This window comes from Acipenser ruthenus, chromosome 2, assembly GCF_902713425.1.
Source record: "Acipenser ruthenus chromosome 2, fAciRut3.2 maternal haplotype, whole genome shotgun sequence".
NCBI lineage: Eukaryota > Metazoa > Chordata > Actinopteri > Acipenseriformes > Acipenseridae > Acipenser > Acipenser ruthenus.
Window position 1 is genome coordinate 69,597,698 of NC_081190.1, and position 15,171 is coordinate 69,612,868.

General features: G+C 37.1%; 1 protein-coding gene across 5 annotated transcripts in view; it reads right to left on the reverse strand.

The window, feature by feature from the left end:
• Positions 1 to 15,171, reverse strand: part of LOC117408545 (coronin-2A-like) — a 72,643-nt gene that overhangs the window by 27,097 nt on the left and 30,375 nt on the right. The window contains exons 1-2 of one of the 5 annotated variants that reach the window (XM_058999901.1): positions 1,435 to 1,642; positions 1,050 to 1,143 (exon numbers count right to left, since the gene is read on the reverse strand). The exons of 2 other annotated variants lie outside the window; for them this stretch is intronic. In XM_058999901.1, coding sequence (XP_058855884.1) covers positions 1,050 to 1,052 — 3 coding nt within the window. In that variant the 5' untranslated portion in view covers positions 1,053 to 1,143; positions 1,435 to 1,642. Of the gene's footprint in view, positions 1 to 1,049; positions 1,144 to 1,434; positions 1,643 to 4,367; positions 4,481 to 15,171 lie in introns of those variants that run through there. 2 more of the 5 variants (XM_034013623.3, XM_034013626.3) reach the window with 2 other exon arrangements.

The window sequence follows — 15,171 nt, forward strand, 5'->3', positions numbered from 1 at the left end:
ACAACAAAAATGGACACATCTAACAAAATGAAGCCTACAGTGAAACCATCCATATTATCATCTAATTTGGTTTAACTTGAATTGGAATGCATGTGAGCACAAAAACTCAGTCAAGTGTACTCTGTGATCTGTGATGTTTAGTAAGCTTTGAATATGAAACCTGAACTCAGTCCCTCCAGTTGACTGAAGATTGTTATATCAATCTACATTCCTGTCTAAAACTCCAGCAAACTGACAAATACAGATTGTGTGACACCAGACTCTTTCAGAAGCAGATGGGAAACTTAATTCCTTTCTCTGCTCAAGATAGAAGGCGGCCCACCTTAAAACTAGCTGACAACACTGTGCCAGCAAAAATCGAACAATACGCTTATATCAAGGTATAATATAAAAGATAATGTACAATACTTTATAGCACTTAATCCAAGATGAAATTCATTGTTTAAGGTCAGATATGAAATATATATTAAAACAAATGACATTAAAAATAACTGTAAATACTTAATTTAAACAATTACACTTTAAAATTACACAATTTTCAGTTAGAAATCTTTTGAAATGTATTCTACATGAAAGACATGGAGAAAGACTTCTGACCGAAACTGGAACTGGAAATCATTGGATTTCATACATTTTCGTTTCTACTTTTGAGTATTTTTTTTGTTTCGTTTTGTTTTTTAGTTATGAATAGATATACAATTGTACCCAATTGGCTTTTATGACAGTTTTTTGTGTCTGTCACCAATTTTGAATCAAAGTACTAGCTTGGATCATGCAAGAACCATGCATGCAAGTAATAAAGTGGATTCATGTTTCTATTGCAACAGGACCGCACATAAATAGAAACCAAATCCAGTTTTATTTCAAAACAAAACTGCAACCATGAATCAGAGCACTCAAAAACAGTGACTGTAAACCAAGAACCACCACACTTTGAAAATGTAAAACAAAACTACTTGCCGTACGTGACATTATTACAACAGATGGTAGCACAACATACAGATTACAGTACCCCCCCCACCCCCCATTGTAAAATAACTGAATCCTACCATCCATTTGAAATCAGATCAGTCTTAGCATCTTGCAACCTAATGTGTTTCAATGCGATCGTTGAACCAGGACTGCAAAATCTCCACAGGGCTACTGTAAGCAATAAAACAGAATCCCTGAAACTCAGTTTTACACACATGACACCAGGTTACAAGCAAGATATATCAGGTTTCTGTGAAACACCCATTATGGTCAATCCTTTTACTTCATAGAACAGTGCTGACCTGTACTTGCAGTCACCAAACGAACTGTCATCGTAAACCTCTTAGCAGTTTTTTTTTTTTTTTTTTACAAGCACTCGGTCCCTTTGCTAGACCAGTTCCTTTAGGTTTCAGTGCACTGCAATACAAAATAAATAAATAAATGAAATGCTGCAGCACTTACCCTTCCAGCTTAAGGGGAAGTAAAAAGGCAGGAGAATGAACGTCCAATCCAGTTTACCAGTTTCTCTTCATTCACTGTAACCTTCCTGGCTGATGATACGCTTGATTCGATAACGTAAACAGTTTCTCAGAGCAGTCTATAAGCTCCCCCTTATACCCACCGGGAGAGCGTGAGTCCTTACTAGGTGAGCACAGTGCATGGTAATGCAGAGTACAATGAGGATTTGCAAAGGAGGCTGTGTGTGTGCGTGGGTGTGTGGCTGGGTGGTGCCTAGCCTAGCACTCGCTCTGAATACCAGGCAGGTAATCAGATGCTTGCTGTCTGTCCTGAGCCACTGCCTCTACCAGACTTGTTTATACAGATACCTCGTTTATCTTTTGGTTCATAAAAAAATAATCACAAGGCTCTGTGATTTATCACTAATCTCCATTGAGCTTCCCATTGTTTTTTTCTGACGTTACTGAAGACTACGTTGTTAGTTCTGTAGTCATTTCCAGCATGCTTGCTTCCCAGGTGCTACAGTTCTACTCTACCGTGGATATGTGCGAGTCAATAATTTGCATGTGTCGTAGTGGCTGGTTTAATCACAAAAACGTGTGCTTGCTGCTTGCTTTTCCATCCAATGAAGAGATTTCAGTAATGAAGTATTCCCAAAAGCATTTTATTTATCCAAAATCCTAGCTCTTACAATTTCAAAGACCAAGTTAATTAAACTAAAATAAATGTGACTAAATTGTTAACATGCTAATTATCTTTGGTGAAAAGAATTAGTGGGCAATACCCCACAGTTATTACAGAGTAAACATACATATTCTCCTGAGATGTTGTGCTCAGGAGAATAAAACGTTTGTCCCTGTATTTAACACAGACAGTGGATTACCCCCCTACAAATGGGCAGCAGATTACATTCAAACTGATTTCAACTGGGACACTGCTTTTCTTGAATATAACACTTACTGGCTACTGTATTAGGACCCACACCCTAGTTTGCAAGTACAGTATTTACAATAGTTTGATTGGGGATCCAAATAAAGGTAGCTAATAAGTGTATTTAGAAATATGTAAAGAAACTAAATTCAGCACTATTGAGTGTTGAACAAAACCAGGTAAAAGCACTACAATAAAACCATATGACACTCCCTTATACTCTCTCCCTTATAAAAGTTTCTCATAGTAAAAGCATAGAAAAGTGTAATAAAGCACTTTGAAAGCATGGGTAAGCATTGTAAATAATTGTAAGGTATAGTAAAACATTCATAAAACATGGCAAACTATGGTAAATGCATAGTATAACCAAGGGAAAAGCAAGGGGAAAACTGCAAAAATACAGTGCAAAAAAATGTATAAGGGCTATAACTGGTGGAAAAAATAACTACATTATGTTGATGCATATGTAACAGTCTTGATCATAGTTTTGCCAATAGAATTTTTTTTTTTTTAAGTTTTATTGATCTGGCAGTTTTCCGATCTGTTGCTTCTGGTGTGTATGGTCATGTCGCTGTGAAAGTGTCTCATCTACAATTTAAAAAAATCGCATCACATGCGGTGGCCTTAAGAATACATAACATAACATACTGGTCTGAAAACGTCTATATAATAAAGACATACTAGTTATTTTTTGGGCTCCAAGTCAGTCAGGTGTTTTTGTGGCTCATTGTAGCCAGCGTGTCATGTTCTTATTAAAAGGTGCTTGCTTTTGAAATAAAAAAATAATAATAAATTTAAAAAAATAATAATAATTACCAAGACTTTTTTTTAGTTTTTACTGATTTAGTTTAGTTTTTATTGAGCTTCACCTATATAATTTTGGATCACTCAAGAATATTAAAATACTGATTATACTAAGAAAATGAAATATTTCTGGTGCTCAGTTTATGTTTCACAGTGGACCCCATTGCAATTTGTTTGCTACCTCTGGGCTCCCATAGTCTGGGTTTAACCTAGTGGTACTACATATTAACTGCAATGAAATATAATTGACAAAATACACCACAGCATATTTAATTATTTTATCTCTCTCTGTTGCCTTTTTTTCTAATTACATGCTTGCAGCAATTTCATCCGTTTTTAGTTTTTGTAATAAATAAATACTCTGGATATTTTAAATGAAAATAAGAGCCTTGACAATGACATAGCTGACCAGCAAAAGTAATGCACCAGGTGTTTTGTAAAATGTATTTGTAAAAAGCTATTTTGGTATTTTTGCTTGTTTCTATTACAAAAATCTGAATGAATTCTTTGTCATCAGTGACTGAGTGAGAGTCAGAGAAGTTTGGAACAGCAAGTCAAACAGAGCAGGTTGTCAGAACTGGCAAACCCACCAAGGATATTATAAGACTAAAACAAGACTATTACATATCAACAAGTCAATGTAATGTGTGTCATACAGTAAGATATAGTGGTATCATGTATATGTGGTCTGATATATGATACAGAACGTTTCTAAAAATATGGTATGTTGCTAAACACTGTCTTCTATGAATATAGTCCATTACACAGTATCAAACTGAACATTGCTATACTACAAAAGGCATCTAATCTTTGCTGGAATTACCCTAGGTATGAATACTTCAATTGAACCCATTATTCTCTAGTTAAAGCATAACGCAATAAAGATGTACATTACTCTGCTAAAATACTGCAAACCACACCAAAGAATGAGACCTCACACCTCACAAATGTACAGCTGTGAATCATTCACTGTCATCATAAAGACAATGAATGCCTGTATTACCAGTTGCATGATTATAAGGCAATGCCTTGTGGTGCTGTAACATTTGTGGAAGAACTGGTAGCTAAGGAGACCCTGTTTCAGATCTGAGAACAGGAAAGTTATGACTTACTCTGTGCTAAGCTACAACAATTAAACACCACCAGCCCACCTCAAAACAGTGAAACGATAGGACTAAAAAGAGACATAACTAAGGTTTTACCTCCTCCCAACTGCTTGATGCCATTGTGTTTATGGTTTCCAGAGCGTTACCCATAGGCTGCAAGTGATTGGTGTCTGGCAAGCACTGCAGAATGGCACCCCAGTTCAGCTGTAAAAACACATTGTGCACACCGTGTGTCACTGAATGGGGTGGAATACCAGCTTTACATTCCAGTGTTTTACGTGTTCCACCCGTTTAGTCCAGTATCTGCAGGTTCCACAACAGGAATTCCAGCTGTCATTTCCCGTAAGCCAATTGTGATGCTTATACTGAAAACAACTTGGGCTCGACTGGATCCAAAATTACTAGTATTGCTTTATTTTTTTTTAAAACTAATTTCCATGACACTATTGCTGATTAATTGTACATTAAAATGATTAATACATGTTCAAGACTTACAGTGCACTTTACTGGTGTACATCAGCTGCAAGCTCTGCTGTTTGTATCTATGTGGAAGTGTTTGATTTTTCTAGTTTTTTTTTTTAATTTTTTTTTTTAGTTAAACTAGATTATAATTACATTCATTGTTAGACATTAGTAAGTGAACTCCTAAGTATTTCTAGGAATAGTATTTCTATAAATGTGTTGTCTTAAACGAACAGATGCTGTTGTAATTGGTGAGTATTTTTGAAATTCAATTAACTTGTCATGCTTCTGCAAGTTATTGTTTTCGTAAAAGAATTGTACTGTAAGGACTCGATCTTACAAAAAGGACTTGATATTAGAGAAATCTAGGAGATAATAACATTTAAAATAACATACAATAAATCAGTGCTTCACCAAAATACACTGCATCTTAAAAAATGATTTTTTGCAAGAACTGTAAATCTGTCCCTGTGGCAGTGTGGTTTGCAGTGCGTAGGTGTAGTGGCGATGTGATTAGGAAACAGAAGACAGACAAAGTTCACGATCCAAACAGGTTTTATTTTTGTAATCCTGGTCTGGCAACCACAAAGAATAATCCCAGGCAATACACAGCAATGTGTATTGCACCGTTTCAAAACAATGGGTTGCAGTCCCGAAATAATGAGACACAGTTCGTAATTAATGAAACACAGTATAACACACATAAAGACACACGTTCACAAGTCCAGAGTGATTGTTATTGTGCTTGTGGTGAAAATACAATTTATTTGTGTACAATGGTGCAGTGTTATCCAGGTTTAGTGCTGGCTTGTAGTGACAGCTCCGGATCGTGTTAGCCGTCTAATAAATAACAAACAGTACAATTAGAACCGACAATACAAACAAACAAACAAACAAACAAACAAACACTAGACACTCACTGTAATATTTCACTCGTCCTTTAGCATTCTCTTAACCATAAACAAATGGAACAGATCACCAAGCCACGTCCCCTTTTGTACCTTCAGTCACGCCCCCTTGGTTAGCAAGTGCAACAGTTTCTCCTCCAATCCGCGGCTGCCACATCGCTTTCCCTCTGGAGCGACGACAATGTACCGCAGCTGTGCCCCCTTTCTAGATGGCCAACTTCCACCTAACCCTGGGAATTAATTGTCAGGCCATCCAGTCTAGGGCACTCTGTTCCCTTTACACTGCGTCCTTACAGGTCGTGAAGGAGATTTATCACCAAGAATCATTCGGTCACAGACCTAGACTCCGTTTTTATTATTGTTGCCCAAAATGCTGGGTCTGCAGTGGCATCCTCCAATAGGCTTGCACTCCCCTTGTGAGCTTGCTGGGATGCAAATTCCCATCTCACTAGATGGGAGGTCACTGCTTATGCACAAGCATTTAAAGGTCATTTGAATGGCAAATAACTTCTGCTGATCCAGGTTTCATTTTTTTTATAAAACATGTTTGTTGAAAGACTTCAAAATATAACCACTTTAAGGAACAGACAGAGATTGGATTGTGAGGTGAAGCTTGTCCACACTTTTGTTGGAGAAGATTTTACTAACACAATTAATAAAACAACAAGGTGTTCATTATTCAGACATAATTACACACCTGGGACAAGTACTTAAGTGTCAGCCACTGGTCTCAGAACCCAGGTGTGCAATGATATCAGAATACTGGAACGAGTAATGCTGTAATGAAATGACTTATTAAATTAAAAATAAATCCCTTACAGTACTTTTTTTTTGAAGTCTAGAGAGAATGCTGTGCAATTATACTGAGATACAGTAAGTGAACTCTAATAGAACTAAATCAGACAACTAGGTTGCAATGTTGATACCTGCCGTTTTATAAACATGGCAGGACTTTAGTTTACTTGAACCAACCATTCCCTTACCAATGAAAATGCAACTGTCAGGTTCACGCAAGACTTGGAAGTACATAAATGCAAGTTTAAGCAAGAATCATGAAAGGATTAAACAAAATGAAATATAATGCCTTGTGTGATCTTTGCATCCAAGCATAGCCATTGGATATCGTTCAAGGCATGCATGAAATCTTTCCTTATTCTTTCATTATTATTAAATTATTTAGCAGACACTTTTATCCAAAGCGACTTACAGAAATTAAACAAAAAATAATAAAATGTAAAAATAAAAGAAGGAAAAACAAAATAGAAAAAGAAGGATACGAAGAGAAAACACCTATCAGACATATAAAAGCAAATGAAGTTACAGCAATAAACAAACAAGCCTCAGTTTAAAGTGCACCTCGTCGTGGTTTGTTAACACTAGATTTGCACTGCAGTGTCTTGAAGGCCAGTAACAACAAGTCGTCTGTTGAAATCAATTCATACACATCAGGAAGCTGATAATAAAATCATCCTCTTTGGTGCAGGTGGGGTTTCAGGTACTTGCCCTGACCTCTGATTCCGATCACATCAAAACACAGTATTCCGACGCTACCATTCAGTTGAAGGCAAAGATTATGCAAAGCAAGTGCTGTGCTGTAACCATAACAATTCAGTATATGTCAAGTTACTGGTTCTTGGGGGGGGGGGGGGGGGGGCTATTCATTGATCAGCAGTAACATTTAAAAAGGCTCCTGTTTAGACTACATTGTACATTAAAATGATTAATACATGTTCAAGACTTACAGTGCACTTTACTGGTGTACATCAGCTGCAAGCTCTGCTGTTTGTATCTATGTGGAAGTGTTTGACTTTTCTAGGTTTTTTTTTTAATTTTTTTTTTTTAGTTAAACTAGATTATAATTACATTCATTGTTAGACATTAGTAAGTGAACTCCTAAGTATTTCTAGGAATAGTATTTCTATAAATGTGTTGTCTTAAACGAACAGATGCTGTTGTAATTGGTGAGTATTTTTGAAATTCAATTAACTTGTCATGCTTCTGCAAGTTATTGTTTTCGTAAAAGAATTGTACTGTAAGGACTCGATCTTACAAAAAGGACTTGATATTAGAGAAATCTAGGAGATAATAACATTTAAAATAACATACAATAAATCAGTGCTTCACCAAAACACACTGCATCTTAAAAAATGATTTTTTGCAAGAACTGTAAATCTGTCCCTGTGGCAGTGTGGTTTGCAGTGCGTAGGTGTAGTGGCGATGTGATTAGGAAACAGAAGACAGACAAAGTTCACGATCCAAACAGGTTTTATTTTTGTAATCCTGGTCTGGAACATTTAAAAAGGCTCCTGTTTAGACTATTAAAATGGTGTACAGGTTATGTAAATCAAACATGTACTGTAACAGTGAGTACAAGTCATTTCTCTGTAAGAAGAAATAAAAACGCATTGACAATCATTGTTGTTAAAATGAACTGAACAGCCCATTGTAATCATAAATATCAAAACTCACTAGATGCATAATATGATATTTTGATACAATCGCCAATAAAATAAGTTATTCTTTATCTACCAGTAACACTGGCTTTTAAATTGTCTAGGATATAGGGCACACATCCCATTGTCTATCAGAATTTACACATCCCATTGTCTATCAGGATTAGAAAATTAATGAATAAAGGATGGAAATGAAGCAAAACTAGCCCAGAGTTATAATACATCACCAATACCCCATAGTGATACAGTAGCACCGTTGGAAACATACGCTAGCCTTTGAGGTTACAGATTACTGGTTCAAATTCTCTTAGGGGTAACCTACAGGGGGGATTAATTTAAAGAACAGCTTTTCCCTCAGATAAGACATAGAATGTTTTCAGTCTTCACAAAAGAGTATAAAGTTCTGTTTACACAATCATCTCAAAGTCTGTTTCCAGTACATGCCTGTGTAAATATCATTAGACCTCACAAAAGGTTCTCGTCATAAAATGAAACACTTCCTGCTTGAAGAAAAACCCTTGGACTCAAAAGATGTTGTCTATATGGACTATGAATTGGCTTGATAATTCCTTATCTTTTTTTAGTCAGGTCAGTTTGTGTTCAGTCTAGAATATTAATTGTTGGTGTATTTTATTTTTATGTATTTGAGGAAAAGGTACAAACACTGAAATGCACAAACCAGTTTGTAAAATTTGTATTACTGATTATTATTTTTTGAAAAACATATACACAGACATTAGTAACAAATCAGGTTTTGAAAAAAACATTTGAAAAACGTACAAGTGTAAACCATTGTCCCCACGGATACGACAGTCAAACTACCTGATTTGACTGCTTTGTAAATAAACATTCCTTGTTTTGGTTTTGATTTGCCTGTGTAAAGCTTGTCATGGTCCCCTTTAACACATCTCTAGAAAACTAAGTGACAGACGGATCTGCTGATAAATCCAGATTTGGATACTCTCAAATACCAAAAGAATGTCGTAGCCAAGTTTAATCTCAGCTAAATAAGTGGTTCTCGCTGCTTAGATACATACAAGCACTAACGGTAGCACCAAATGGCCAACTAGTCGACTAAATTTGAACGTAGTTGACCTCAGTGCTGGTATTCAACGAACCGGAAATGTCATGTGACCATTCAAACCATTTGCTAAAATGGCGGATGATACATCCGATATGAGTACTTCAGCATCAAAAGAAACGCGTGTCACAAAGATGGCCGGAGTGGGTGGCGTCAGACCAGATGCAGGAAATAAACAGACAGAGACTTGGGGTTTTGGTGAGGCTGAGCGCGTGATCGCGCTCAGCATTTAATAAACAGAACAGAAAATAAAAGGTTTGAAACAAAACAGGACACGGCACTTCACGCCAAAATAAATAGACAAACAAAACGGACTACACAGACAAACGGTGCACGGAGACAAACAAACACGGTGAGTACAAACACTTATATTTACGATCTTATTTTACGTTTCTCCTTCTCTCTCTCACCCGTTCTCCACTCTCGAACACCCAACCCTGACTGAATGAAATGTGCGTCTATATATACTATTGTGCTGGGATTCAATTACTAATTAATTATTCACTTGAATCCCAGCACGTGAATTAATTCTGTGCAACCCCGTGCTCACATATTACATTTAACCAGCACGTGAAGTGATTTGTGCCCTCCTCGTGCCTAAATACAAATCTACACTTTTAAATACACGTGAAACACAGACCCGTTTATATCCCGTGTACCAATGACTATACACCAACATTAACACACGCAACATACAACACATAACACACAAATGCACACAGGGGCGGGGCGCATTGCCACACGCAAAAACTAGTTTAGTGTGGAAGTACTTCAAAAAACAGGAAGACAAACGTGAAGTACAATTCACACTTTGTCAGAAAGTGCTCAAATACAACCAAAGCAGATTGTCTATACATGCGCACCTCAGAGGAAAACATCCATTAAACCTGTCGGGTGAAAGTCAAGCAACGAGTGGTACTGCAGTCAAGGCAAGTGATACGCAGAAAAGGCAGTCAAATTTCTGAATTTTAGAAGCGTCCAATAAATGAAAGACGTAAACAGGAAATAACGGAAAAACTAATAGCATTCGTTGTGAAAGATGTACGTCCAATTTCAGCAATTCATGGGCAGGGATTTCAGGATCTTATCCATTTTTTTGAACCCGGGTACACAATCCTATCCTGCGCTAGCGTCTGGAAACAAATTAAATGCAAGTATGACAATGTAAAAAGCCAGCTTGCTGCAGAACTTAAAACAAAGCGTTTGTCTCACAACTGATCTCTAGACATCGGTCACAATGGATGCTTCCATTACTGTAACTGCACATTACATAACAGAATCATGGCAGCTGAAGTCTAAAGTATTGCAAACTGCAATTATGTCTGAAAGACACACTGCTGTAAATATTTCTGAACGTATGAACAATATTGTGCAGGAGTGGGGCATTTATGTTTTTTGTACGGTTCATGACAATGTCAGCAATATGAATCTGGCAATGGAGATCTGTGATCTGTTCCCGAATGACCTGGGCTGTTCCGGCCATAGACTACAATTAGCGATCAAGGCAGGTTTAAGTCTTCCTGACATCTCCAAAGCAGTAGAAGCAGCAAGACGAGCTGTGGGGCATTTCTGTCGCTCTGCAATGGCCACTTACAAAGAGGATATCACAAAGAGGAGCTGAAAAAACAGCAAGTTCAGTCCGTCTACTAACAAAACAAGCTTCTGAACGACTGCGCCACACGGTGGAACTCTAATGTTCATCATGTTGGAGTGCATATTTGAGCAATGACTGGCTGTTCAGACTGTCCTGACTGATGAAACTGTCACAAAAGTGGCTGTTGTTGAAAAGTAACGTCTGGGAGCTGATAGAGCAGTTGTTACCTGTACTAAGACCGCTGGCAAAAGCAACCACTATTATGTGTGCAGAACAGCATGTGGGGCTTTCTTTCATTTACCATTATGAATTTGTTACACAAGCCTTTAAGGCAGAAGTCAGCAAGCAACTAACGAAGCTATTCAAACTGGATCAGCAAGGACTTGCGGAAACACTTCCCATCATGCCATGCCTGTTGGACCCACGTTTCAAGCACCTGCAGTTTCTACAGAATGACGTGAGACAGGCAGCCAAACACCACCTTTCAGAATTGGTTCTGAATCTGAACCAGTCAAGATCCTGTGATTCTGCTGCTGCCATGGTAGCTGCTGCCACCTGCCAGCCCTGTGATGATGACGCCTCAGAAAGTGCTGCCGCGGACGCGGAGCCTCAAATCGAAAAAGTCCAAAACTGAAATGAACTATGCAGAAATGTTTGGACGTCACTTTGAGGAAGGAAGAAATCCACGGTCAGCAACAGATGACAGCGAAATAAATGATTACCTCAAGTTGACCCCTCACATTCTGACAATGGACAACCCGTTACTGTGATGGAAGAAAAGGAAAGACTGATATCCCCATCTGGCAGCTTTAGCGAGGAAATATCTTGTTACCCCCTGCACGAGGACTCAGAGCGAGAGAATACCCTTATTTTGTTTATAAGGGTAATTCCAGCAATATAATATTGTGTTTCTTATATGAAAGGCTTTGATTTTGTTACCCAAGTTAAAAAAAATCACCAGAGTAAGATTTTATTATTGTGTTCCATGGTAGGCTATGCTATTGCATCAGAACAGAATATGAGTGTTTCTGTTGTTTTCTGTAACACATAAGCATATTGCCTGAACTAATGATTCAAATGCATTTTACTGAAATTTAGGTAGATAGTGCATGTCTGAACCCACACACTCAGGTAAAACTCATAGTAAAATAAGGACTGGATCAAACTGCTATATAATGGGAGTTTAATTTTGAACTCTGGTGTCCCAGAGGTACATTCACATGTGCTAGAATACCTACAGAAACAACAACACTAGTTACTGCCATAAATAAAAGGAAAAACTTAAATGTGTGGATAGCAAAGAAACAATGTTAATCTGTGTCGTTCCTCCTGCAAACTGCCTCCCATCTGCTGAGCTGCTGAAAACATTATAATGAGCAGTGCGATATCCTCGGTATGGAGCAGCAGGTAACACACGGCAGCCCTCCGTAGTGGAAACACTAGACGTGTAGGCACAGCCACTCAACCAGCAGCAAACCCCAGGTAATCTGAGCCAGGAGAAGCGCATTAACAATACAAAACCAGTATATCTTAAAAAAAAAAAAAAAAAGAAAGCCAGCTTGTAGAAACCATGCTCCCATTTAGAATATGTCTGCCGAATGATCTGCAGATGCTCCGTGCTGTTGCTAACAAAAATGCACATCAAGGTTTGAAGGTACTGCAGGAGTACATGCAAAGGGATACTGTTTGACCCTTTCTTCACCTAGACAACAGAAACCTGCTCTTCCTTGATAGAAGCAAATCCTGGTTCACCTAAAAATCAGCCAGAGTTATTGGGCAACTGACTGTACTTTTGTATTACAATTCCCTAGATAAGTATGTACCCGTTATCAGCTGCAGTATCATTATCACTTGTACCATACATTACTATTTGTAAAACACATGGAGCGGGAATTACTGTAGTCCCTTAGAGCAGAACATTTTGTCTTCATACTGGATTTCTTTTAATTAAAATTACTCAATACTTTGGAAAAATGCAAAAAAAAAAAAAAAATCACTGGTGTCAAGTTATTAATATTAGCAAAACAAGGCTGCATGAAACACAAAACTAAATCAATATCATTGTTGACCAAATAACCAGACCTGCAGCTGTGCAGAATACAAGAGGAGAGTATAATGAAGAGATTATGGTTATCAAGCAGCATTTGTTATTGTTTGCGTCAGGCATTAAGCATATATTGCTGTAAGCTCAGTTAACTGAGATAGCCCAACTGAAATACAATGATGCACTTGCATTAGGGCTGAACCATTATTTATTTTCAACAAAGAAATATAATAAAAACATAACAAAACAACTACATAGAGAAGCATTCACCCCTGAAGTTTAAGTGGCCTACACATAACATAGTTTTGTCTCTCAGATTCATGTCCCTTCAAGTGAATTTCACAGAGCTCTGAGAACACATCCATGATTGTCACTCGACCCCACAAAATGAATGAACCTGTGCAAGGATAAGAGTGCTGGGGGGGAGGAAAAGAAAACTAACATTGGCAGCGAACTGAAAGTAGTTAGGAGGAGTCTCGTGAAACCCAAGCACTGAGGTACAGTAAGTACTGTAGCTTTTTTCTGTATCGTAGAAACAACATTTTTGTTTCACACTGGTTAAAAAAAAAAAACTTACCAGAGCTTGTTTTTAGACTATTTACCCCCAAGCATGGATCAGAATGTTGGATTGAATGTCTTGGAAGCCTATTTCAAATTCAGAGTACTACTGATCTCAATTCATGAATTCTTTATTAGAATTTTTTTTTTTTTTGTAAACCAGGACATTTGCATATCCATTTCTTGGAGAATAACTGAAGCAGCATTCAATTATTAAAAGTATAAAAATTAGAGCAGGAGAACAAATCATAGTAAAATATGAATTTAAGTATATAATCCTACCTAGTGCTTTTTTGCAGGTGGTTTTGGTAAGAAATGATGGCGTAATACCAGATTACAGTAATTAAACCACCTCTGGGAGATCATTTATTTTAATATTCTGCAAATACATTTCAATTATAATATTCCTCTAAAAACAATGTGAAGTGGTTGTACTGCATCACTTTGCACGTAGTATGGTAAGTGAACACATTTGCATCAAATGCAAACACAGATTTCAGATTTTGAAGGAAGAGGAATGAATATGAGCTGTAACATATGAACATGAGCTGTAACATAACTAGTGTTCTCTCTTACTTGTAATGTTGTTGTCTGGAGAAGAGGACACTAGTACATGAGGTAATACTCATTTGAATTGCCTAAAGGATTGTAAACTGCATTATACAGAAACACCAACCAATGAACTTTACAGTGCTACCAGAGTTGATTACATTACAAACTGAATACTGTTAAAATTACTGAAATTTAGTACACCAGGGTAACAGACTGTTTAGCAACTGAGAGTCTATCTATCTATCTATATATATATATATATATATATATATATATATTGGATCTTGCATTTAAAGCAATACAAATCAAACCGTATCTATTTTTTTACCTATATACAGTAATCTGTCGCTTTTCCGCACGTCACATATCCACCCTAACCATTTCTCCGCCACGATCAACCTCTTCAGCAACGCTAGTTTATTATTGAACAGAGAAGATTAGTTCAGATCTTGTAGATCTTACCAAAGTTTTCATACACTGTGTTGTATATGCTCCATGCCTATCAACTTCAACCTCCATCTCGCTCTCCTGCCTGTCACTCAGCAGCGAATGTACGCACCCACACATTAATACGCATTAATACCCTGTATCTTTCTAAACAAGGGATTTAGGGGAGCTCCCTAATAAAAGCTGAATCTCAAAACAATAATTGTGTGAATATAGTAATTGTTACAGCTGTGTAGAATGGATTAATTTATCCAACTTTCTACATCCGCCCCTACTCTGGTCCCACCGCAGTCGGATATGCGAAGGATTGTTGTATATTTTTAATATATTTGCTTTCTGTTACTCCCTTGTGCAGTCAATCTAACATTTTCATTTTACTGTGCGACAGAGTAGTTGCTATCTTTTTTTTTCCATCCTACTGTATTTTCTGTTGTACTGTAATAAGGCACAATTGATTATAACCACACTTTCTGCAATTATGTCCATTTACTGTACTCCTAAATAACATTATATATATATATATATATATATATATATATATATTGCATGTTGCGTAACCATTCTCTTACCTAAATAAGGGGCAGCAGAGCTAACCAGTAAGAAGTGAAATTAAAAAATCATTGTACCTGAATGAACGTCCAGTATGTCAACACTGCTCTAGGTGTGTAAAATGAAATAATAAAAGTGACTACAAAAGGAAGCTATAGAAATAAAAATACAAAGTTCTGTATCATTCTTAGCACCATTACACATCCTGAAAAGTATTTTACATAGAGCAACGATAGATAGAATAGGGGTTCA